Source organism: Mizuhopecten yessoensis, unplaced genomic scaffold (genome assembly GCF_002113885.1).
Source record: "Mizuhopecten yessoensis strain PY_sf001 unplaced genomic scaffold, ASM211388v2 scaffold10479, whole genome shotgun sequence".
In the NCBI taxonomy this organism is placed as follows: Eukaryota; Metazoa; Mollusca; class Bivalvia; order Pectinida; family Pectinidae; genus Mizuhopecten; species Mizuhopecten yessoensis.
In genome coordinates, this window is record NW_018408567.1 from 1,310,943 (window position 1) to 1,337,542 (window position 26,600).

The following is a 26,600-nucleotide window of genomic DNA, read 5'->3' on the forward strand; positions in this document are numbered from 1 at the left end:
GGGGGGGGGGGGGGGGGGGGGGGGGGGGAATGAGTATGTGTTGTTGCGTAACAAAATACCATGTGCTCCAATTAATGGCAGGGTATTCATTAATCATTAAGCTTCCCATAAAAAAAATATTTTTGTCCATTTTGGCTAAAGTGATTTTGACTAATTTGATATATTGGTGCCAACCAGAGCCAAGGGGATTCAATGTGGTTCCACTGTGGGCAGATGAGCAGTGCTGATGTTATAAATAATATAATATTTTTTGTAGGGAAAAAGAGCAGGTGAACTATAAAGGCTTTTTGGCCTCCGTTTGATTCATAATGTTAAATTAGTGAGGAGCTCTTGCGAATCCACGCATGGATCCGCCTAAGAAAGTTACCACTATTTTCTACATATGTTATGCAGTGTCATAAAGCCATCACATAAATAATGTTAATGTAATGTGTGTAATATCACTCGGAAATGACGTCACAATTGAATAGGAATAATCAATGTGACGTCACGTCATTGTGAAGCGGACGCTATTTTCATCGTTTCAGAGGCGGCCAAGTGCAAAATATTCGTCTTAGATCACAGTTATACAGTTTACTTTGTATTATATGGTAAAAAGAATCTGTCATTTGTTTCCCTTCATATTAAATTTATGATACTCGTTTTGGATTTTAAAACTTGTATCATAAATCTAATATGAAGTGAAACTTATGACAGATCCTCTATATCATTTTAGGGGAAAAAAGCAAGTGAGCTATTAAATCCTTTTGGCCTCTTTTTAGCATAACTGGTCCGAAGGAGCGGCATCCGTCGTCTGTCGTCCGTCAATCAACTTTTCCTTTAAAACACTACTAGTCCTGAACAGCCCAGTAGATTTTAACTAAATTTGGTCTGGAGCACCCTTAGGCCAAGGACATTCAATTTTGTATAAACGGTGACTGTGGCCCTCGTGGGGGCAGAGGGGTGGGGTTCAATATGGGAAATAGAGGTAAAACCTTTAAAATCCTTATCTACCATAAAGATTATGGGGTTTTATCCAAATTTGGTCTGGAGCATCCTTAGGCCAAGGGGACTCAATTTTGTGTAAACTGTGAGTTTGTACCCCCTGGGGGCAGAGGGGCGGGTCCAATAGGGGAAATAGAGGTAAAATCTTTGACATTCTTCTATCATAGGGAAAAAGGGATTTTATCCTAATTTGGTCTTGAGCATCCTTGGGCCAAGTTGAATCAATTTTGTATAAACGGTGGGTATGGCCCCTTTTGGTGCAGAGGGGCTGGGCTCAAGAGGGGAGTTTGAGGTTTAAATCTTTAAAATCCTTCTCCTTCTGTACCATTGGAGGGATTTTATCCAAGCTTGGCCTGGAGCATCCTTGGGCAAAGGCAACTTTATTTTGTATAAACATCAGGTGTGGCCCCTCTGCACTGTGTCCCCACTGGATGCAGAGGGGCAGGGCTCAAAAGGTGAATTTGAGATTAAAATCATTAAAATCCTTCTCCTTCTCCTTCTGTACTATTGGAGGAATTTTATCCACATTTGACATGGAGTTTCCTTTGGCAAAGGGGACTAAAATTTGTATAATTGGAGGGTGTGGATCCTCTGGGGCCCAATAGGGGAATTTGAGGTTTAAATCTTTAAAATCTTTCTTCCTCTGATTACCATTGGAGATATTTTATGTAATAAGAATAATTTCCCATGGTTGCTTTATTCTCCAGGTGAGCGATACAGGCCCTCTGGGCCTCTTGTTTATCTTAGGGTGCATTGAGTTGTAATTGAGCTGAGTGTACCCCACCAATCTCTGGATCAGTGCTTGAAATTGATTACATATTAAAAAATATTTCTGTGTTTGCAGGACCAGAACGAGACGGTCCTTCCAGCTGTAATGGAAATGGAACCTATCGCCTCAGCAAGAAATGGCTACGTCTGAATCAGCTGAGAGCTGTGCTTATAAAACGATTTCACTACATCACACGTAACTACAAGGGACTTTTCTCTCAGATCATTCTGCCAGCTTTGTTTGTGTCTGTCGCCATGACCGTGGCTCTGTCTGCTCCGAAGGTTAAGGACCCTCCTCCAATTGAATTGAGCCCTTCACAATACTTCAATGTCACTCAACCTAAAGGAAACTACATTCCTTATACAAATGAAAATCCGAGGATTACAAACTATTCCGACTCGTTGGATGCAGGTCCTTTGGAACTGATGCAGACATTTCACTTGGCGTCTGGTGTGGGTGCGACTTGTGTTTTGAAGTCTACACATGATCGCACATTTGGCTTTCACAACCCCAGCAACATCACAGGAAACCAGAAACAGTTCGAGTTGTTATACCGGTACTACGAGACACAGTGCGGAAAGGTGTTTGTGTCGGGGATACACATAAAGAGCTATGTCCCCAGAGTACAGATTATCAACAACGAGGACAACTTAGATGACAATTACACGATTCCTTCACCAGGTACTTACCTAAATTACAAAGAACAAGTAGATACTATTTATTGGGTTCTTTTTGCAGTAGTGTTATTTTTGTTGAATTATTCAACCCGAAAATTCATCCACAGCGGAAACAATTTCCAGATCCAGATATCGTTTTACGATCTTGTCAATATTAAGATATTGAAGTATTGTTGCTTACGTACTGAAACTGAACAAGAGGCCTACAAATACATGTTTAAAATTAGTAGTCAGATAAATGTGCTCTAGTAATTTTTTCAGGTCAATTTCAATCAAACTATCTGACACAACTGACCTACCTGTTTTGCAGCTAAATCTTCACCACACGTGTATTAATATTTTGATGAAAAAACACAGAAATAATAATAATTTGAAGCTTTATACAGTGATCTTTTTACAAATGAATATTTATGTATTGGTGTTTGATATACAAGTCATATATTTTAACTGTTTTAAAACTAAACTAGTTGCAGAAGAAATACATGTATTATTGACTGTATTGTATTGTTAACTTCTGGTTTATGTCATGCCCTGTAGAGAGCCCATCAGAGGAGATTAAGTACTACCCTACCTGTCACTGTGCAAAAGATAAATCGGGCTTCGTCTGTCCGGGATCCAGCACATTTTCCCATCCACCAGATTTCCAGGTGGTAACCAGGGACAAAGTCCAGAACGTCACAGGGACCAACACTGAGAAGTTCCTCCTGTACACCCAGGACGCCTTGTATCGACTACACAGGTATCGAATTAGAACAAAGTTGTTAGCTGCCGATGCTCTGTATATAATGCATACTCCTTTATATAGTTATTTTAATTCACGGGAAGGTTATTTTTATTGTTTGCCCACATTTTTACAGCCAAATTCCGGCTGCTTACCCTAGCTAAATAAATTGCTTGTAGTAATAAAGAAACCAGAGGAATGTCTTCCAAATTTGAATAACAATAATGCCATATTTTCCCAATTCATGTAGAACAGGCTGTTGTAAAATCTTGGTTGAAAAACACTGTTAACAGGACAAAGAAATTTGAGGACCATTGGGAATTTTACTTTAATTGAATGTAGGCTACAAAAATGAAAAATCGATTTTGTGAACAATCATAAAACTAAAAATTAAAAAAAAAATGTTTTTAGATATGGAGCATTTTCATTTGGTTTGGAGAGCAACGTGGTCCCTGAAGGTTTTGGAAAATCTGCCCCGACGATGTTTCGCAAGTTTGCTGTGAGGCGAGTGGCCAAGGCTTGGTACAATCACAAGGGCTACCATGCTATGCCGGTCTTTCTCAACACCATCAATAATGCCATTCTGAGAGCCAATCTTCCCAAGTCCAAGGGACACCCGGCTGCATATGGTGAGTTAAGTGATTCCTTCTATAAATTCCCAGTAACCAATTGGTAGCTGATCTGTAAATAATACTGCTCTTAACAGAAGCAGAAGCATTTCTGGTTCAATTTTGGGGATTTGTGATAGTGCTCCTTAAGGATACACGAGGATCAAAACAATTAAATTAATGACAAAAAATATGTGGTGCCTCTTCATACGCCAATGAAATGTGTATGAACATATAACAGACAGGTGTTACGTATGTCCAGTGAATTGGTATTATAGACATGTTTGGTCCATATTTCAGGTATAACTGTGATTAACCATCCCCTAAATCAGACCAACAACAAGCTCAATAAAGACTACATGTAAGTATTTATCAAATCCTGAGTTTTGTAAAATTGTGCAGTGCCTTTGATTATGTCAAGTGACTGTCACAGATTTAATAAGTGATTTTTAACATTGTTTGTATAACACTGGCACATTTATGCTTCAGATAGGTAAGTGAAACCTTTCAAAATGAATTTAGAGATGCACTGTGCCAGTTTGTGATATGTTGCCAGAACCCCCCCCCCTTCAATGACAAACCAATACAAAATCATATATTGTACTGAGGTTTCCATATGAATATACATGTTCATATAATACAACACAATAAAACAGACTTTCATTTAGATAAGTAGTACATATGTGTCAGTAAATAAAAAAACTGATAATTGAGGAAAGGGATAGCTGATGATTTTGACTGTTTACATTTTCCCCTAGATTCCAATGCTTTTCTTTCCTCAACAGTTGAATTCATTAAATGTGTCTTATTGCTTAACTGATTTACAGTATCATACAATACTTGAATAATCATACAATACTTGAATAATAACATATTGACCTGGTGTTCCTTTCTTGCTGCCATGCAGTCTCCAGGGATCCGATGTTCTCATCTCCATCTTCATCATTGTTGCCATGTCGTTTGTGCCGGCCAGTTTTGTCGTATTCCTGGTGTATGAGCGTTCCATCAAGGCCAAGCATCTACAGTTTGTCAGTGGCATTGACCCAGTCATGTACTGGCTTGGTAACTACGTGTGGGATATGGTAACTATGTCAACATATTTAATATTAATTCTATTCTGTTATTAATGTAATTATGACTATACAATTTGTGCTTCCATGTTAGTATCAAAGGGTAAACAAATATTTTCAAACACTATTATGGGATGTATTCCCACCTCACTATTATGGGATGTATTCCCACCTCTACTATTATGGGATGCATTCCCCCCTCACTATTATGGGATTTATTCCCCCCTCACTATTATGGGATGTATTCCCACCTCACTATTATGGCATGTATTCCCACTTCACTATTATGGGATTTATTCCCACCTCTCTATTATGGGATCTATTCCCACCTCTCTATTATGGGATGTAGTCCCACATCACTATCATGGGATGTATTCCCATAATAGTGATGTATTCCCACCTCACTATTATGGGATGTATTCCCACCTCTACTATTATGGGATGCATTCCCCCCTCACTATTATGGGATGTATTCCCACATCACTATTATGGGATGTATTCCCCCCTCACTATTAGGGGATGTATTCCCACCTCCTCACTATTATGGGATGTATTCCCACATCACTATTATGGGATGTATTCCCACCTCACTATTATGGGATGTATTCCCACATCACTATTATGGGATGTATTCCCACCTCTACTATCATGGGATGTATTCCCGCCCCTACTATTATGGGATGTAGTCCAACATGACATCACTATTATGGGATGTATTCCCACATCACTATCATGGGATGTATTCCCACATCACTATTATGGGATGTATTCCCCCCTCCTCACTATTATGGGATGTATTCCCACCTCACTATTATGGGAAGTATTCCCACCTCACTATTATGGAAGGTATTCCCACCTCTACTATTATGGGATGTATTCCCGCCTCTACTATTATGGGAAGTATTCCCACCTCACTATAATGGGATGTATTCCCACCTCACTATAATTGGATGTATTCCCACCTCACTATAATGGGATGTATTCCAACATGACATCACTATAATGGGATGTATTCCGACCTCAATATAATGGGATGTATTCCAACATGACATCACTATTATGGGATGTATTCCCACCTCACTATTATGGGATGTATTCCCACATCACTATCATGGGATGTATTCCCACCTCTACTATTATGGGATGTATTCCCATCTCTACTATTATGGGATGTATTCCCACCTCACTATAATGGGATGTATTCCCACCTCACTATGATGGGATGTATTCCAACACGACATCACTATAATGGGATGTATTCCCACCTGTACTATTATGGGATGTATTCCCACCTCACTATTATGGGATGTATTCGCACCTCCCTATAATGGGATGTATTCCAACATGACATCACTATAATGGGATGGATTCCAACATGACATCACTATAATGGGATGGATTACCACATCACGATTATGGGATGTATTCCCATCTCACTATTATGGGATGTATTCCCTCCTCCCTATTATGGGATGTATTCCTACCTCACTATTATGGGATGCATTCCCCCCTCACTATTATGAGATGTATTCCCACCTCACTGTAATGGGATGTATTCCAACATGACATCACTATAATGGGATGGATTCCCACCTCTACTATTATGGGATGTATTCCCACCTCACAATTATGGGATGTCTCCCCCCCTCACTATTATGGGATGTATTCCCACCTCACTATTATGGGCTGTATTCCCACCTCACTATTATGGGATGCATTCCCACCTCACTATTATGGGATGTATTCCCACCTCACTATCATGGGATGTATTCCCACCTCACTATTATGGAAAGTATTCCCACCTCACTATTATGGGATGTATTCCCACCTCACTATTATGGAAAGTATTCCCCCCTCACTATTATGGGATGTATTCCCACCTCTACTGTTATGGGATGTATTCCCACCTCACTATAATGGGATGTGTTACCACATCACTATCATGGGATGTATACCCACCTCACTATTATGGGATGTATTCACACCTCACTATTATGGGATGTATTCCCAACTCTACTATTATGGGATGTATTCCCACCTCACTATCATGGGATGTATTCCCACCTCACTAATATGGAAAGTATTCCCACCTCACTATTATGGGATGAATTCCCACCTCACTATAATAGGATGTATTCCCACCTCACTATAATGGGATGTATTCCAACATGACATCACTATAATGGGATGTATTCCCACATCACTATTATGGGATGTATTTCCACCTCTACTATTATGGGATGTCTCCCCACCTCTACTATTATGGGATGGATTACCACCTCTACTATTATGGGATGTATTCCCACATCACTATTATGGGATTTATTCCCCCCTCACTATTATGAGATGTATTCCCACCTCACTATTATGGGATGTATTCCCACATCACAATTATGGGATGTATTCCCCCCTCACTATTATGGGATGCATTCCCACCACACTATTATGGGAAGTATTCCCACCTCACTATTATGGGAAATATTCCCACCTCTACTATTATGGGATGTATTCCCACCTCACAATTATGGGATGTATTTCCCCCTCACTATTATGGGATGTATTCCCACTCTTATGGGATGTATTCCCACCTCACTATAATGGGATGTATTCCCACCTCTACTATTATGGGATGTATTCCCACCTCACAATTATGGGATGTATTTCCCCCTCACTATTATGGGATGTATTCCCACCTCACTATTATTTGATGTATTTCCACCTCACTATTATGGGATGTATTCTCACCTCACTATTATGGGATGTATTCCTTCCTCACTATCATGGGATGTATTCCCACCTCACTATTATGGGATGGATTCCCACCTCCCTATTATGGGATGTATTCCCACCTCACTATTATTGGATGTATTCCCACCTCACTATCATGGGATGTATTCCCACATCACTATTATGGGATTTATTCCCCCCTCACTATTATGAGATGTATTCCCACCTCACTATTATGGGATGTATTCCCACCTCACTATAATGGGATGTATTCCAACATGACATCACTATAATGGGATGTATTCCTACCTCACTATTATGGGATGTATTCCCACCTCATTATTATGGAATGCATTCCCACCTCTACTATTATGGGATGTATTCCCACCTCACTATTATGGGATGTATTCCCACCTCACTATTATGGGATGTATTCCCACCTCACTATCATGGGATGTATTCCCACATCACTATTATGGGATTTATTCCCCCCTCACTATTATGAGATGTATTCCCACCTCACTATTATGGGATGTATTCCCACCTCTACTATTATGTGATGTATTCCCACCTCACAATTATGGGATGTATTCCCCCCTCACTATTATGGGAAGTATTCCCACCTCACCATTATGGGAAGTATTCCCACCTCTACTATCATGGGATGTATTCTCACCTCTACCATTATGGGATGTATTCCCTCCTCACTATTATGGGATGTATTCCCACCTCTACTATTATGGGATGTATTCCCACCTCACTATAATGGGATGTATTACCACATCACTATCATGGGATGTATACCCACCTCACTATTATGGGATGTATTCCCACATCACTATTATGGGATGTATTCCCACCTCTACTATTATGTGATGTATTCCCACCTCACAATTATGGGATGTATTCCCCCCTCACTATTATGGGAAGTATTCCCACCTCCCTATTATGGGAAGTATTCCCACCTCTACTATCATGGGATGTATTCTCACCTCTCCCATTATGGGATGTATTCCCACCTCACTATTATGGGATGTATTCCAACCTCAGTATAATAGTATGTATTCCCACCTCACTATAATGGGATGTATTACCACATCACTATTATGGGATGTATTCCAACCTCACTATTATGGGATGCATTCCCACCTCACTATAATGGGATGTATTCCCACATCACTATTATGGGATGTATTCCCACCTCACTATCATGGGATGTATTCCCACATCACTATTATGGGATGTATTCCCACCTCTACTATTATGTGATGTATTCCCACCTCACAATTATGGGATGTATTCCCCCCTCACTATTATGGGAAGTATTCCCACCTCTACTATCATGGGATGTATTCTCGCCTCTACCATTATGGGATGTATTCCCACCTCACTATTATGGGGTGTATTCCCACCTCACTATAATGGGATGTATTACCACATCACTATCATGGGATGTATACCCACCTCACTATTATGGGATGTATTCCCACCTCACTATTATGGGAAGTATTCCCACCTCACTATTATGGGAAGTATTCCCACCTCTACTATCATGGGATGTATTCTCACCTCTACCATTATGGGATGTATTCCCACCTCACTATTATGGGATGTATTCCCACCTCACTGTAATGGGATGTATTCCAACATGACATCACTATTATGGGATGTATTCCCACCTCTACTATTATGGGATGTATTCCCACCTCATTATTATGGGATGTATTCTTATAGTGTTATTGATTCCTTTTTTCTATTCCAGTGTAACTATACCATCCCAGCATTCTGTATCATCATGATCCTCCAAGTGTTTCATATCCCAGCATACACTTCACCACAGAACATGCCAGCTGTGGTGTCCCTGTTCCTCCTGTATGGGTGAGTGTACCTGGCTACCAGGATCTGGTACCTAAATTAATATATGTATATTGATGACTATAATTGGTACTTCTAAGGATGTTTTAAACAGTATGGTTGATCTGACTGTATGGGTGATTTATTTTTGTTAATTTTACCTGTATGGGTGATATACCTATTTGGGTAATTTACCTGTATTAGTGATTACCTGTGTGGGTAAATACTTTATGCCAGTATGAGTTAATATATGTAATTTACATTTATAGTTGACAAATGTAAATTTCACTCTTGTGTTTGTCTAACTTTGTACCTGTATGGGTGATCTACCTGTACAATTGATTTGCCTGCACAAGTGATTTACCTGTATGGGAGATTTACCTGTACAGGTGTTTAACCTGTAGGGGTGATATACCTATACACTTGATTTACCTGTACTGTTATGTATTAGTTATTTACCTGTATGTAAGAGGATGATCTGTTGTATGAATACATAAATTTTGAAATAAAAGCACTGTATATAATAAATTGTGATAAGTCATTAATATTAGAAAAATTATCCTGAATGTTGTGAATGGTCTGTAATATTTTAACCATTCCACAAAGGTTTTCCAGTTGTACATTTACTAACATATTCATTACTTTTACAGGTGGTCCATTACCCCGGTGATGTATCCAGCCTCTTTCCTGTTCAAGGAACCAAGTACAGCCTATATCTGTCTCATTGTCATCAACCTCTTCACCGGCATCACCTGTATCGTTTGCAGCTTCCTCCTAGAAATCTTCTCCTACGACAAGGTCAGTCCAATGTTGCTCTACGATAAAATCTATTTACAGACATGTATAGAGGTCACTTGTGTATAATGACCACTATCTGTAAAATATCTACGACAAGGTCAGTTAAAGGTCAGTTAAAAAACATGTTATAGTAACAGAAACCTGTGAAGAGAGGTAACTTCTGCCTAAGGATATTCTTTCTGTACTGTCTCCTGATTTTAAATAATGTAAAATTGTTCTTACATTTAGTGTATTTAAAAAACTTTTGTTTTTTTACTTCACAGGACCTGAACAGAATCCATCTGATCCTCAAAGATGTGTTCCTCATGTTCCCCAACTACTGTCTGGGACGAGGACTCATGGACATTGCATTCAATGAATACAAAAATGAATTCTTCTTCAAAACAGGTCAGTCTTTTAAAACAAATAGATTATCCACTTTTACAATCCACTTTTTTATGCCCCCTCCCTTCCCAGGAAATGGGAAATGTATGTAATTATAATGTTGCCCATATCTGTTCATTTGTCCTGGTGAAGTAAGATGAAATTTAATACAGTACAAGATTCAGTACTGCAATACCTCATACAAGTCCATGTATCAGGATCCATGTCCAAAGATAAGGTCAATGTTATGATTTACAGAAAATGTTTGATTTCCCTTCACTGTCCTCCATTTTTCAGACAGATATTGATGAAACACCACACAAGTACCCTTGTGCAAAGGTCAAGATCTCTGTTATTAGTTAGACAATTCTTGTGATTTCTCGCAAGTCCTCATTTTCCATCATGTTTGGATAAAAAATACCTTTAAGTGCTTACGTTTTCTGTTGTGAAGTCGATGAATAGAAAATCGTTGGCGCTGATCTATCATCCTTACTTTCGGTCACAATGTAATGAAACTTCACACAAGTGTTCCTTACCTATGATACCCTATACAATAGTGTACTTTAATGTCTTGAGTCAAAGGTCAAGGTCACAATTGTTTTGAAAAGAAAGTGTTTAACTTATAAATGGAAGAAGGAACAGCAATGGGGTCATTCGTGTCTTTCAGCCATTTTTCTAGGGTCATGCTTCTCTCACAGATGTTGTCTGTAGTACCTTTCCGATCTGTAGGACATTGTCTAGTTATCGTTTTAAATTTTCTTTTGAGAAATGAAATTGAGAGAGGTTGAGATTTCAGGCACTACAATAAATTATAATATTTTTGTTTGCAGGACAGTACAACCAGATCAAAAGCCCCTTCACCTGGGAGTTGACCTCTAGAAACCTTGTTGCAATGGCCATTGTTGGGGTCAGCTTCTTCCTACTGACGTTGCTATTAGAATTTAAATTTTTCATCAAAAGTAGCTACAGGTGAGCATTATAGCTGACATGCTATATAGATGTTGTTTAGAAAAAAATCGAGTATAGTAAGATGTTTCATATTTTTGTGACCAATTTTTCTTGGAATTCACGAGATTAGTTATGAAATCATATATGTCTGTGAAATTGGATACCAGTTAGATTGATGACTGACTTGTGTTTTACTCGAATAAGGCGTAAACCCCACTCGCTGTCCAGTCTGGCAGATGAGGATATAGATGTTGCTACGGAGAGGAAGCGGTTGTTACGAGGAAGTGGTCGTTACGACCTCATTAGGATTGAAAACCTCACAAAGGTAAGAAATAGTCGTAACACTACTGATGCAGAATCTGAAAAAGGCAAGAACATGTAGTATAATAATTAGATATCTGCGGAGCCTGGTTTCATAAATCTTGTTTGGAGTTTGGCTACTGGAGTGATGCCAAATCTTGTATTATCACCGTTTGAAATATAGGTCCTTGTATTATATGGCCTGAAAACTGGCTGTATGTATCACTATGGTAAGATTCACCAGGGCTCAGTTGTTCAAAAGGTGATCAGTGATTAGTGCAAATCTTAATTTTTGTGTATCTTTAAGACTCAACCTTTGAATTAGTTACGACTTTCTAGGTATCAAGTATTCAGTTGAGTGAATGTACATGCAAAATTGTGAGATTTTCCGTGGTATATTGACAAAATTATTAAAGGTTATAAAATGTCGTTAAACTGTTACTTTTAGCTAACCACCTTTTGAACAACTGGGCCCAGGTGTCTGACTAGATAGTACAAGTGTGATATCTGAAAACACTTTTTGATAGAAGATATTTTTTGTCAGTTCTAGCTAACTCTAACTAAGAATGATTCATTGTATAATTATCTTATGTTAATCATGTTTTACAGGTGTATAAAACACGGAAGCTCGGACGCCACCTCGCAGTGGACAGATTGTGTCTCGGAGTACCCTCAGGGGAGGTAAGAGGCTTGGAATAGTGCCTTCGGAGAAGTAAAAATGCTTTAGATAAAAGATTTGTGACAAATTAAGCAAATATAAAAAGATTGCTGATACATGTATAACCTAATTCTACTCTCTGTTGTTGGGACCTAATCCTTTTATCTATTGTAACAAATATCTGATTATCACAATTTGGGATCGTTTTGATTTAATGGAAATGTTCTTTTAGTTCTTTTAGAAAATTGAATTGAAGTAAAGTGATCTTTCTTTTTTACCCGTTCCTAGTGCTTTGGACTATTAGGGGTGAATGGAGCAGGAAAAACAACAACATTCAAAATGTTAACGGGGGACATACAGCCGACCAGTGGGGACGCTCATCTCAACAGAGACAGGTTTGTATAATTAGACTCTTTAACCATTAGTCTCTGTAACGAGCAATGTGATTGGTTGATGATTGTGTAACTTAAGCCAAATTTCAGTTCATATTCAGCAAATCCTTGAAAATCCAAACAAATAAGGAATAGCTTAATAGGGCCTGTGACAACAAGATTAGTAGTGGTTTTATATCAGGACAACTGTATTAGTGGTGGCAGGATAGTGGGACAACTGTATTAGTGGTGCCAGGATAGTAGGTCAACTGTATTAGTGGTGGTTTTATATCAGGACAACTGTATTAGTGGTGGCAGGATAGTGGGGCAACTGTATTAGTGGTGGGTTCATGATAGGACAACTGTATTAGTGGTGGTTTCATGATAGGACAACTGTATTAGGGGTGGTTTTATATTAGGACAAATGTATTAGTGGTGGGTTTATATTAGGACAAATGTATTAGTGGTGGTTTTATATTAGGACAAATGTATTAGTGGTGGTTTTATATTATGACAAATGTATTAGTAGTGGTTTCATATTAGGACAACTGTATTAGTGGTGGTTTCATAGTAGGAAAACTGTATTAGTGGTGGTTTTATATTAGGACAACTGTATTAGTGGCGGTTTTATATTAGGACAAATGTATTAGTAGTGGTTTCATATTAGGACAACTGTATTAGTGGTGGTTTCATAGTAGGAAAACTGTATTAGTGGTGGTTTTATATTAGGACAAATGTATTAGGGGTGGTTTTATATTAGGACAAATGTATTAGTGGCGGTTTTATATTAGGACAAATGTATTAGTAGTGGTTTCATATTAGGACAACTGTATTAGTGGTGGTTTTATATTAGGACAACTGTATTAGTGGTGGTTTTATATTAGGACAAATGTATTAGTGGTGGTTTTATATTAGGACAAATGTATTAGTAGTGGTTTCATATTAGGACAACTGTATTAGTGGTGGTTTCATATCAGGACAACTATATTAGTGGTGGCAGGATAGTGGGACAACTGTATTAGTGGTGGTTTCATGATAGGACAACTGTATTAGTGGTGGTTTTATATTAGGACAACTGTATTAGTGGTGATTTCATAGTAGGACAACTGTATTAGTGGTGGCAGGATAGTAGGACAACTGTATTGGTGGTGGCAGGATAGTAGGACAACTGTATTAGTGGTGCCAGGATAGTAGGACAACTGTATTGGTGGTGGCAGGATAGTAGGACAACTGTATTAGGGGTGACAGGATAGTAGGACCACTGAATTAGAGGTGGCAGGATAGTGGGACAACTGTATTAGTAGTGGTTTCATGATAGGACAACTGTATTAGTGGTGGTTTTATATTAGGACAACTGTGTTAGTGGTGATTTCATAGTAGGACAACTGTATTAGTGGTGGTAGGATAGTAGGACAACTGTATTGGTGGTGACAGGATAGTAGGACAACTGTATTAGTGGGGCCAGGATAGTAGGACAACTGTATTAGCGGTGGCAGGATAGTGGGACAACTGTATTAGTAGTGGTTTCATATTAGGACAACTGTATTAGTAGTGGTTTCATATTAGGACAACTGTATTATTGGTGGTTTTATATTAGTACAACTGTATTAGTGGTGGTTTTATAGTAGGACAACTGTATTAGTGGTGGTTTCATAGTAGGACAACTGTATTAGTGGTGCCAGGATAGTATAGTAGGACAACTGTATTAGTGGTGCCAGGAAAGAAGGACAACTGTATTAGTGGTGCCAGGATAGTAGGACAACTGTATTAGTGGTGGCAGGATAGTTGGACAACTTAGTCTTGGCTGAATAGTAAGACAACCAGATTCGTGATGGCTGGATAGTGGTAATTCACAATAAAATTTACTGATTTGAAAAGGCTTCAAAGTCAAGTTTCAACATATTGTATTATTTCGTGTAACATTGTTGAATTCTTTGCAGGTACGTATTTATCACACGAATTGTTTTATCATATGATTTGTAGCCTTCAGGTAAATCTGCTGTATTTAGATGAAGTTAATTTTTGTCTGTAATTAATTTTCACCAGTGTGCGTAAAGACATGCTGTCATTACAACAGAAGATTGGCTACTGTCCGCAGTTTGATGCGTTATTTGACGAGTTGACAGCTCGGGAGCACATCCAGCTGTACGCCAGACTGCGAGGAATACCGCCTAAGGAGGAGAAACAGGTAGGGCCTTATCTACCTCTGGGTCTGGAGGGATACTTTGATAAATGTAAACTTATCATCATCAGGATTGAAATAATTTGTTAGAGAGAAGATGCCTTTGATTTCTCTCTGCTTAATCTGTTCGCTACAACTGTAGTTATAAAGTACTGTATGCTTATATCAATCTTGACAGATGTCTTTCAAATGAATTGAGCCAGGTGACCTAATTCTTTTAGTCGTATCGGACAGACAGTCTCATCCAATTCTATTGTAGAAATTATATATTGCTGTCACTATTTTATCAATCACTTATATTAAAGTATATTTCTCTGCTTCTCTCTTCATTTAATCTATACTGTAACAAGTATAGTTATCTATTCTCAAAAAAAGTACATTTCTCTTCTTAGAAACACTACAGATAAAGTACCTTTTTCTACTCTTAGTGAGTCCATTATATTTCTCTACACTCAATATCTACAGTAAAAGTATATTTCTCTAATCTCCCTTTAAACCAATAATAAGGAGTTTGTACAGTATTTTGAAAGTGTTTTGTGTGATGTTTAGGTTGTGGAGTGGGCCCTAAAGAAGCTTGGTCTGACACAGTATGCTGACAAAACTTCAGGAACCTACAGTGGGGGTAACAAGAGGAAGCTGTCCACAGCCATAGCTCTCATAGGCCATCCACCCGTCATCTTCATGGTGAATATTTCCAAGTATCTGTACAGTACTAATTACTCTTGGATGGTTTCTATTCTATGTATTAATTTGTATTAGGTAATACCATCTGCGTATGTGAAGGTCTAATTAGTTATCACAGACAGGTGCCCCAGCAGAGAGTAAATGTTTCTGTCCAAGGTCATCAAATGACCCATATGACCTTGAATTCATGTCAAGGTCACTTTTATGTACCTGTTGATCTGTTAGTCAGATCGATAAGCTAGGTCAATGTCACTGCTAGGTAGATACCTCTCATGTGACTTCAATTTAAGATAATAACAGCATCTTCCACAGATGTATAATACATGTGTAAATGTGTATGTATATGGTCTACATGTGTTGATATGTATTTTCTGTTACATAGGATGAGCCCACCACAGGTATGGATCCTCATTCCCGCAGATTCCTGTGGGATCTCATCCTCAGCCTTGTACGAGACGGACGAAGTGTTATCCTTACATCTCACAGGTAAAAATTAGGAAACACTAGTTCTTTCACTCTGCATAGTACTTCTGAGAAAACCTTGTTTTTTTATAAAAAAAATAGTTGCACAGTACTTCTGAGAAAACCTTGGTTTTTATAAAATTTTCAGTTGGTAACTTTACTCATGAACCAAACGTGAGTATGATGCATTACATAGCACAGAAATATCTTTGTACAATGTATTCTGTCTAAACCAGATTGTCAATGAGTGAATGCCTAGAACCAGGTAATTTGGCCACTTTGGCGAGAATTCCTGACTTGTTATACACTGTCATTATCATAAATCAGTTCTGGTTCGGACAAAATCAAGATGGGAGAGAGCTCAGTTACGACGTTATGTACTCATGTACATGTGATAAACATTTAACTTTTGCCTTTCTACTTTTCTGACATCTACCATTACCACACCCTGTGCCATCAGGGGTTACTTTAGAATGTATTAGTTGGGAGATATATAATGTCCTGCATGCAATAAGTCCAGGGGGACAACACATCATTTCTGACTGAAAGAAGGGACGTCATATTTTTTTGAAGGACAATTGAGTAGCATCTGCTAGCATTTCTACTGAGCAGTATTAGACATGGGTGGGCTAATTACCAGGCATAGGCTTATTGCCGGACAGAAACTGTAGGATAAACACCTACCGGTAATGCTGAATTGACCCACACTTTCGTCATGTGAATAACATTTTGACTTTGAATTTCACTCAAGATTGAATTGATAATGAGGTGAGGACATTAGCTTGTCAATGTTTCTAACTTTTACGTAGAAATAATGGCTGATACACATTTTCTTTCACAGCATGGAGGAATGTGAGGTCCTGTGTTCAAGAATGGCCATCATGGTGAATGGTCAGTTTAAGTGTCTGGGCAGTGCACAGCACCTGAAAAACAGATATGGAGACGGTTACACATTCAGTATCAGACTGAAGGGACCAGACTTTGACCATTCCAGTGAAACAGTCCAGAGATTTGTGGACAGAAAATTCCCTGGTGTAGTATTAAAGGTATGATTTTCTTCTCTATCTGATGGTAAAGTATACCAAACCAACTTATCATTTAATATCAAGAGAGATATCTTCAAATGAAATGGAAATGTCTTTAAATGAAATAATGCTATCTTAAATCAATCTCAAATTGACTACTAAATGTTTCATTGATATCTCATAAATTAGTCAGATATACTAAATTAGTTTTTGAGATACCTCCTCAAGTATATATGAAATGTCTCATAATGTTCAGGTAGATACTACTAGATCGTCACTGTGACCTTTGTTAACAATTTCTGATTACAGGAGCACCACTATAACTTACTACAATATGAATTACGGGGTCAGAGTGTTTCCTTGGCCCAGCTTTTCAACAAACTAGAGGAGGCACAGAAAGACCTTGATATAGAAGACTACTCTGTCAGTCAAAACACGCTGGACAATGTAAGTATACCCAATGAACAAACTACGAACAAATTCATCTCTCAAGGGGTATTTTAATTCATTTGAGATGTAACAAGGTATTTGATTGGTCAATCAAAAGAATTTGCGACAGTAAAGCGATGATATACCGTCCGCAAATTTGCATATGAAGCCCGGATGGCAATTGTTAATGACGTAGATGACCCCGACTGACTCTGACACGTCATGAAATTGAATATTAATGATGCACAAACAATAGCGTGACCCCGAAAGGTCAACTTAATTCCGCCTCATTTTCATATTTCTGATGTCACCAATCCACAGAAGAGAGACCCAGAATTTGAAGAAAACACTCAAAAATGTCTTCAAATCATCGTTTCTTTTGGTGGTTTTGATTGGTATGAATTACGGGGATAACTCTACTGTATTTTGAAATTTGCGGCTTTATATCGTGATTATACTGTCGCATATATCCGTTTTCCTGGTGACGCGGAAACTCAATTTGCCATAATTTAATCATGATATACAGCCGGAAATTTCAAAATACAGTCGGGTTATCCCCTAATTTACTTCCAGGTTAAATCTTAGGGTTGGAGACAAGATGTCCCTTTTAAGTAGAAAATTTGGTGCAATTCAGATGATCACTGCCTTGGATACTGTTAGTATACAGATTCTCTGTTAATAACTCATCAATAAGTTCCGAAGGAACACTGACAACATGACAGAATCTTACTTGTAAGTGAATATCTGAGACAAGTATATCTGGTTTTCTTTGTCATAGGTTAGCTGGGGTTCTGATATCTTATGTTGAGATACTATGGGTGGTCGGGTGGTGCAGTTGATAGCGCACTCGCCTTTCACCAAGGCAACCGGGTTCGTTTCCCTGATCGGATGTGGAAAGGTAAAGGGTCACCTGCCTGAGCATGTGGGTTTTCCCCGGGTACTACGGTTTCCTCCCACATGAAGACCCTACGTGCGCTTACATCCGGCCAACAAGAGTGATTAATATAAGTTGAAATGACTTGTTTCATAGTTGTTGTAAAATAAATAAAGTTTATACTATGATGAGATACTGATATTGTTTCCTATTTCTTTATTTCAGGTCTTTATCAACTTCGTAAAGAAACAGGTGGAGATCGTGGAGGAGAACAGTGATCTCGGTACGGAGGAGGAGGAAGAGGTAGAAGATGATTGTCCAATGATCTCGTTAGATGGACATGATCATGGGCTCGGAATAGATTCAGATGAGGATGATCCGACCTTCAGGATAAATGAGTCGGGTGTAAGTATTAGTACACTACATGATAATAAAATCTTACAACAGTCATACTGAATGACGAAGGTAAAATAATGGTTTCTACAATATAACCTGGTAACTTGAATTACCAGTAGTGAATTAATTTCATTCTTCACACATTGCTTCCCTAGCAAATAAAGTTGCCTCAAAGTGCTGTTCAGGTCCTAAAGCCACAGGTCAAGGCCATGAGTAAAATGTTGTTTTCTGCACAATAATTTCAGTTCATACAGACCTTACAAACGTTTTGGATAGTTTTCCAATTTGAATTGTCAAAGGTCAAGGTCACCGTTGCCAACTATAAATAGAAAACAGATACTTTTAAGACAATATCAGAAATCAAGTGCTGTCATTTTTCAACTTTAACTTTTTCCAGGGATCAGTGTTGTACTGCAATACCTTATTTTATACCAAAACATTTACTTGAAATGAATCTGATCTTTCTAATATATTATATAATAAAGTTATGTATATTGCAAGCTAGTTATGTATATTGCAAGCTAGTAATCATTGCCATTTTGCATTTTTACTTAAAAAACATGTCTATAATAAAATCATGTCTATAATAAAATCATGTTGAATGTCTTTAATAAAAACATGTCTGTAATAAAATCATGTCTATAATAAAATCATGTCTAATGTCTATAATAAAAACATGTCTATAATAAAATCATGAAAATATTTGCTTGAAAGGTTTATGGAGATAAAATTTATTCTTTTTAATTTATATAGACTCATCTTTCTCTCCTGAATATGGAAACCTGACAGTTTTATCTGAACGTCGACCAGTGACACAAAATACAAACATCTGCTCAACTCTGATCTCGGTGGCTGTCCCATCGGTGGCTGCCCTTTTGTGACATTTAATGACCATATTTCTCAGGCATTGCGTCATCATTTCTACTCTATATACAAATTATTTATTTATCTTCAGTGCTTGCTCAAGGAATCAGTAGTCTTGTGAAGTATTGATAGAGCAGCCAGTAAACTGTTTTTTTTACTTGAGCTCGGCTCTTTATATTCCTGTGATCCAGATTTAGTAGTGTACGTCATAGCTGAGCTTTTATAGATTTCTTTATATGTATACGATCGTGATTCCATGGACTTATTACCAGGCTGTGTACATATTTATTGCAAAGTATTCCATTTGTGTATATGAAGTGGTCATATTGAGCTGTTTACTTACAAACCATAAGTAACCAAGTGACATATTAAGAAGCACATTTGTGTATAACATTTTGTCTGTATTATGTTATTCATGTGCTTGAGTGATTTGAAATGACGTCATAGCCAATAGGACAGTAAATATTGGACCAAAACTCTCATTTATCGATCTTATTGGTAAAATGTCCTGTCCACTTATAAACTGAAATCTTTTATTAGATGTTAGAATACATGAAAATAGTGGAATCCTGTCAAGTTAAGTAGCTGCAGATGTCCTTTGGGGAACACACATATTTGTTAGTGATGAGATGGTTCTCCAACAGACTCAAAGACAAGATTGTTTTGCTATATGATATGTTTGTTACTGTTACAGTAATCGAGTCAAATCTGAAATTAGACAGAAATTGATTAGAATAGAAATGTTAGACTTCTAAAAAGTATATTTTTGAAATCACTTGTTGAGATATTTTTGAATCATACGTCTTGTTGAGGGTTCACAATCGTTTGTTTCTCGTTTGTTTCTGTTGTACTACCGGAACATTTTGTCCACATACTTTGTATATATGAAGCTGTGAGGATTTTTACAGTAAAAGTCCTGTAGTTAAATAGATATACTTCAGTGAGTTAAACGCTCCAACCTACATGAATAATCCTTTTTATTTTCCTAACAAATCTTGGAACTTCCAGTTAACTCAAACATATATTGTGTTGGTCCAAACACAATTGAGTTTATGTTATATGCTAATGTTATATACCTAATTTGACTTGCATTCAAACTTATCTCCCCTAACCCAGAATTACTGGTTTGTTATGATTGTGTACATTTTTGTGTTTTATCAATTGATCCAGTCGAAGAATGTGGTTATTTATTAAAGATGTTTTACAGGTTTCTTAGTTAATAGTAGAACAATTTAGATATAGCAGATATAACAAAACAGTTTTATACTGAGTCAATCAGCTGTTGTTTTGTCCTATTCCGTCTTTTCGTATTGCAGAGTTATCTGCTCTTGTGAGCAGGTATTGATTGTTACTTCATTTGTTTGTGAGAGTAACGTCAACAATTTTTGAGAAAATGACGTAATTTTCTCACGCAAACCAATGACGTTACAATCAATACCTGCTCACAAGGGAAGATAACTCGGCAATACGCAAAGACGGAATACCATTCTGTATGGAAATTTATAATGGTTGATATAACATCTACGTAACTGTTGTGAACAAGGAAGACTTAATTGATTTATAAGAGTCGACCATGTCAGAAATTGAAAATATGTCAATGATCATTAGATATTGTCTTTAATATTGTAACAGGAATGAGAATAGTGTGATTCCACTGGTGATTTATTCCGCGCCCCTGAGCTTCCCAGTCTGCCGCTCTACCGATTAAGCTAAAGGGAAATTCCCTCTAGCGCGAAGCTAGAATAATGGCAACCTTAATATCCTATGTAAAATTAAAATCTGCCACTCTACTCCCCCCTTGGAACACCACCACAACCCAGGTTCTAAATCCCTGCACATCCCGTAAGGGAGGGCCACGGACACTATCAATTTGTAACAGGAACGAGGGTAAGTAATGCTTCCACCAGGGATCGAACCCGCTACCCCAAGCTTCCCAGTCCGTCGCTCTACCGATTGAGCTAAAGGAAAATTCCAATCCCTCTAGTCACTAGTGCAAAGCTATAAGGCAAATGGTATCCTGTGTACAATTAAAATCTGCCACAATATTATTAAAGTATACTTTTGTACCAGTGACTACTAGGTATTGTAACGGTTTGACATATATGTACAATTAAAATCTGCCACAATATTATAAAGTTTACATTTGTACCAGTGACTATTAGGTATTGTAACGGTTTGACACGGTTTGTCAAAAACTGTTTATAGAAAATTTAATTCTCTTCTAAATTCTACTTGTTTTATATATTGTGCTGTTTTGGATTATGTTAATTTGTGTCACATAAAGGTAGCTTTCTGTGCTCTGTATATCATTTGTCGTAAATATATGATGCAAGTACATGTATATGCAATATTACCCAATTTATTTACGTTGTCCCCCCCCCCCTTTTGTTTTGTTTTTGTCCATTGATTAATTGATCAGTTGAATACATGCTGAATTACACTCTGTCATGATAGATTTAGTGCTCTAAGTTATAGTCAGTACAGTCTCTTACTGTGTTATATTGTTGTGAATGTCTCTTACTGTGTTGAATGTTGAATTATGATTATTTTTATATGTCAGTTTATTTAAATGATGGATGGATGTAATTTCCTTGATGTAATGCTTCAACAAAAGACGCATGAACATGGTGTTTTTCAAAGTGAAAACAATTGCCAATTTTTAAATGATGTAGTGTAGGAGAATTCTTGATCGGTAACGAGCCTTGCCAGTCTAAATTAGCAGCATTGTAGCTTCTGGTACTTTGATTGTTCATATATCTGTTTTGTGAAAGTAAAAATATTTGTACTTTGAATAGTTGCCATGAGGGATCGGTTTATAGTCATCTATATAGTCATCAGAACTTCCTTCTTTTTAAGCTTTAATGCGTAGGTGTTTCATCAAAATGTTGGTCAAGGTTAAGAACGCAGCGAGACAAATTATTTCTCACAGTACCACAAGTTCAAATTTGAACGAAATATTGTCTTCTGCAGGCATGCCCTTCCATGGGATGTCAGCTCTCTGTCTTTCTGTAGGGCATCTACTAAATTCTCCTCATTTCCTACATCAACAAAAAATACAGACATTACTGTCCATCCAGATTTAAAAGATAATTTTGTTGTTGTTGATATATTTATATTTTCATTTATTTGTTGATTATTTTGTTATCAAAACATGACAGTTACTTGAAAGGCGTTTGTCTGTGATTGAATGTTATTTCATAAGATAAAGAATTGATGGCCTTGGTGAAAGGGTGACATGATGAATTGTCTCCCTCATTTCCATGTGGAATACAACTGCTGATCGAGGTTAAACAAACCTTCATATCACCCTACCGCCAGAGTCATAAATGTATAATGTTCAGTTTATCTGTTTTTTTTGAGTGGATAATTTGACTGATGATAAAATCAAAGATGGGACCAAAATTGTTGACTTTTCAATTGAAAATATAATAAAAAAGGAGAAAACCAATCAAATTGCAATAAAAAAAAATTCTGTAGATAACTGTAATCCATGTGTTATACTATCATCTTCTAAAATCCCGTTTTTTTTTTATATGATCTCTCTCTGAATATCAAAAAGTAGTATACCTTCAGTAATGGTTAGGATTCGTACCCAGGGTTATTGGATGCGATAGGTTGTCATCAGAACAAAGTGTTGCCCTTAGTCCCAGCAGTATGTGGTTACAAACACCATACTGCATTGATGAAGTATAAGATGTCTTGGGTGAAATTATTTTAAAAAGTTGTGAAAATGATATAGCAATAAAAAATCATATACTGTACTGGCATGATACAGCTTTACAACTTATCCCCACTTCGATCATGATCATTGCTAATCCTGTATCAATGGTACTAGCAATCAAATGGATTGGTTTTTGAGCTTGAAGGCCAATCACGAAATAATATACTCTTAAGAAATTTTCATCATAGTCATGTGCTTTGAAATGTGATGGAAAAAAATTGTGATATCTCTTAGGTGACAAGGATCAGCTACTGTTTATTTACAATCCGGTTTCTGTAATGCTAAATCCATTTTTTCTTGTTGATGTTAATATTTATTTCCATGCAGTATTATTTCAATTTGATGCTTAAGTTCTATTTCAAATTTATGAATTCATCTGTTGAACCCTTGATAAATGGATTTGAATCTGGAGATTTTAAAGCAAGGAGAAAGAAGTATGATATCAAAGTTTTACTTTATTGTACACAAACAATGTACGCATAAAATGTGTTGCATTAACGTTTCAAATAAGACCGACTGGTCCCTTTGTGAAGCTATGACTGAGTGAGCGATTTGTATTGTTTACCTGTACAACGATGTGACTAAATTGTATATTTCATGTGTCGCCCAACCCAGGACCTTTCGTCTATCGATAGAGTGTAATACGTAAATTGTTTCTATATAAAATAAAACTTTGATCTTGCATATATATTTCCAAACTGATGAATCTTATTGAAGATACGTGAAAGAAGTATACTTTTCTTATATATTACAATTTCAATGGGTTTTTTTTATGCACACTAGATGTTTGTGACTGTTTTGAATGGATGTTACTTTAGTCATTGCCAGTATGTAGTTGCTGAATGTCTCGTATTTAAATGATTTAATCCAGTGCTTGAAGTATTAAACCAGTATTATTGATATTTCAGATTTTACACCCAGTATTGCATTGTGATTGCAATTTAAGCTCTGTGTTTTATTCGTCCAAGATTTTATTATTTAAGGAACAACATGAGATGTTGGTCTTGTTATGTCATATTTGCTTAAAAAGTACATCATTTTTTAGGTACTAAGCATAACAGGAAAAATCTTGGTAATTCCTTCCAATTTTGTTTCTTTAAGGCCAAGACATTTTATATGCAAAGGTAATAGTTTTTCTTTATTTTTTTTTGGTTTTGAAAAAAGCAATACATGTATAATGTGTGTTAATTTTTATATCATTGTTTGACCGGTGACGGTCAGAAATGAGCCCTTTGATAAAAACACCATTTGTTTTTTAGGTTTCCACGTATAACACTGACCAATGGTAGTATTATAGGTAAAATTCAATATTAGTCATTTTGATGTAAAAGGAAAATCTTAATAATTAACTAGATACATTTTAAACAGATTATAAAACTATGCTTGACATTCACAGTTTAATTTATTGGTAACAATTAACTCTCTTAATAGAGAAAGATTGATATTTTGTAAAATGTATCATTCAACAAAAATGAGACAAGCCTGGTACAGATGTATTTTAAAAGGAAAACATTTTATTGTTATTCTTTCTCCATGTTTCCCCACAATAGTTGAATTAATTATCACTATTCTCGAAGGTCTGTAGTAGTTTATCACTATTCTTGCAAGGTCTGTAGTAGTTTATCACTATTCTTGCAAGGTCTGTAGTAGTTAGTTGCTATTCTTGCAAGGTCTGTAGTAGTTAATTGCTATTCTTGCAAGGTCTGTAGTACTTAATCGCTATTCTCGAAGGTCTGTAGTAGTTAATCGCTATTCTTGCAAGGTCTGTAGTACTAAGTCGCTATTCTTGCAAGGTCTGTAGTAGTTAATCGCTATTCTTGCAAGGTCTGTAGTACTTAGTCGCTATTCTTGCAAGGTCTGTAGTAGTTAGACTTAATTTATAAAATTTAAATCTACCATACTATCCTTACCATGTCTTTAGAATTTAGAATGTAGATTTCTTACTTGAAATTCTTACATGCACATGCGATCCCTTGGATTTCAATTGAAACAAGTTATTGAATTATTTAAGAAGAGTTGGAATTATAACATTAGTGCTTTATATTTCAGCTACCAGCTTATAATATATTTTCAATGGTTAAACACATATTGCAAACTCCTTTGACCCTTCAACCTTGGTGAATATTTTAGCATGGTAGCTTCAAAGTTCAGTACATAAAAAACAATTTTATACATTCCACAGGAGCAGTAATCGATAACTGGGAAAGTCCACACTTTCTACAGTGATGTAGAAAGACATTACGCAGTTTAAAAAAAAGTTCAGCTGTTTAAAACGAGGATAAGAAATTGCAACCTGCTCACAAGGTAGCTAGAACCTTTATAAGAATTTTCCAGCAAGCTTTATGCATATTCCATATAACTTCAGTAAGTAGCAAATCTTGCACATCATTTATTAGCAAATGTCTTTGCTTGTTGAAGATGTAAATCTGTTTTTGCTCATTAGTGTCAAAACATTTCTATAACTTCCACACAGTATTCATTCATTTTTTTAATGTTTCTATTTCATACTAGTGAATTCATTTGTTTAACCCTTGATCAAAAGAGTAGACGCTAGTCTTGTATTCCAGGATATACATGCAAGGAGAAACACATTTATTACAGATTTAATAATGTCTTCAATACATAGTATTTTACCATTTTCAATTTCATGAAGTGTCCTAGAAGAGCACTTTGCCTTATAGCTATACTAGATGTGGTGATAGCATTTTACATTTTCATCTTTCAAAAAATATTTATACATTTTTCTCATCTTTTTGAGAATAGTTCATAATATTTTTTCATTCAATAAAGAGAACTGTTATTCTGGTTTGTTGCAAGCCCTTGTACAATGATCTGCAAGAGAAGGTGCTGAAATAAAATGTGATGGAATTCTAGAAACTGTTCTTTTGTTTTTAAGCTCATCTGTCCCAAATGGCCTAGTGAGCTTATATATGCCATGGTGCAGCAATTCAGTCGTAAATGTTTTTCCCTTCAAAAACTCCCAAGTAAAAACGGCCTGGCTGGTGATATTTGGCCAGTAGCATGCTGGTAAGAAGGACATAAAAGCATAGTAGTATGCTTGGATGATGGGCTACCAAGTTTGAATGAATGACAAACTTCCAAGGTCACACGAGTC

The 26,600-nt window shown here is 36.8% G+C and overlaps 1 protein-coding gene across 5 annotated transcripts in view; it reads left to right on the forward strand.

Moving 5' to 3' along the window:
* LOC110460799 (ATP-binding cassette sub-family A member 2-like) overlaps window positions 1–26,358 on the forward strand; it is a 92,132-nt gene extending 65,774 nt beyond the window's left edge. For 2 of the 5 annotated variants that reach the window (XM_021513954.1, XM_021513955.1), the window contains exons 31-49: window positions 1,829–2,434; window positions 2,968–3,169; window positions 3,563–3,780; window positions 4,060–4,120; window positions 4,667–4,841; window positions 9,319–9,434; window positions 10,061–10,208; window positions 10,472–10,595; window positions 11,402–11,540; window positions 11,724–11,844; window positions 12,429–12,500; window positions 12,766–12,872; window positions 14,895–15,036; window positions 15,580–15,714; window positions 16,097–16,200; window positions 17,018–17,222; window positions 17,511–17,648; window positions 18,730–18,909; window positions 19,654–26,358. In XM_021513954.1, the coding sequence (XP_021369629.1) occupies window positions 1,829–2,434; window positions 2,968–3,169; window positions 3,563–3,780; window positions 4,060–4,120; window positions 4,667–4,841; window positions 9,319–9,434; window positions 10,061–10,208; window positions 10,472–10,595; window positions 11,402–11,540; window positions 11,724–11,844; window positions 12,429–12,500; window positions 12,766–12,872; window positions 14,895–15,036; window positions 15,580–15,714; window positions 16,097–16,200; window positions 17,018–17,222; window positions 17,511–17,648; window positions 18,730–18,909; window positions 19,654–19,686 (3,026 nt within the window). In that variant the 3' untranslated portion in view covers window positions 19,687–26,358. The remainder of the gene's footprint in view (window positions 1–1,828; window positions 2,435–2,967; window positions 3,170–3,562; window positions 3,781–4,059; window positions 4,121–4,666; window positions 4,842–9,318; window positions 9,435–10,060; window positions 10,209–10,471; window positions 10,596–11,401; window positions 11,541–11,723; window positions 11,845–12,428; window positions 12,501–12,765; window positions 12,873–14,894; window positions 15,037–15,579; window positions 15,715–16,096; window positions 16,201–17,017; window positions 17,223–17,510; window positions 17,649–18,729; window positions 18,910–19,653) is intronic. The other 3 variants (XR_002464061.1, XR_002464060.1, XR_002464062.1) reach the window with 3 other exon arrangements.
* The last annotated feature ends 242 nt before the right edge of the window (window positions 26,359–26,600 follow it).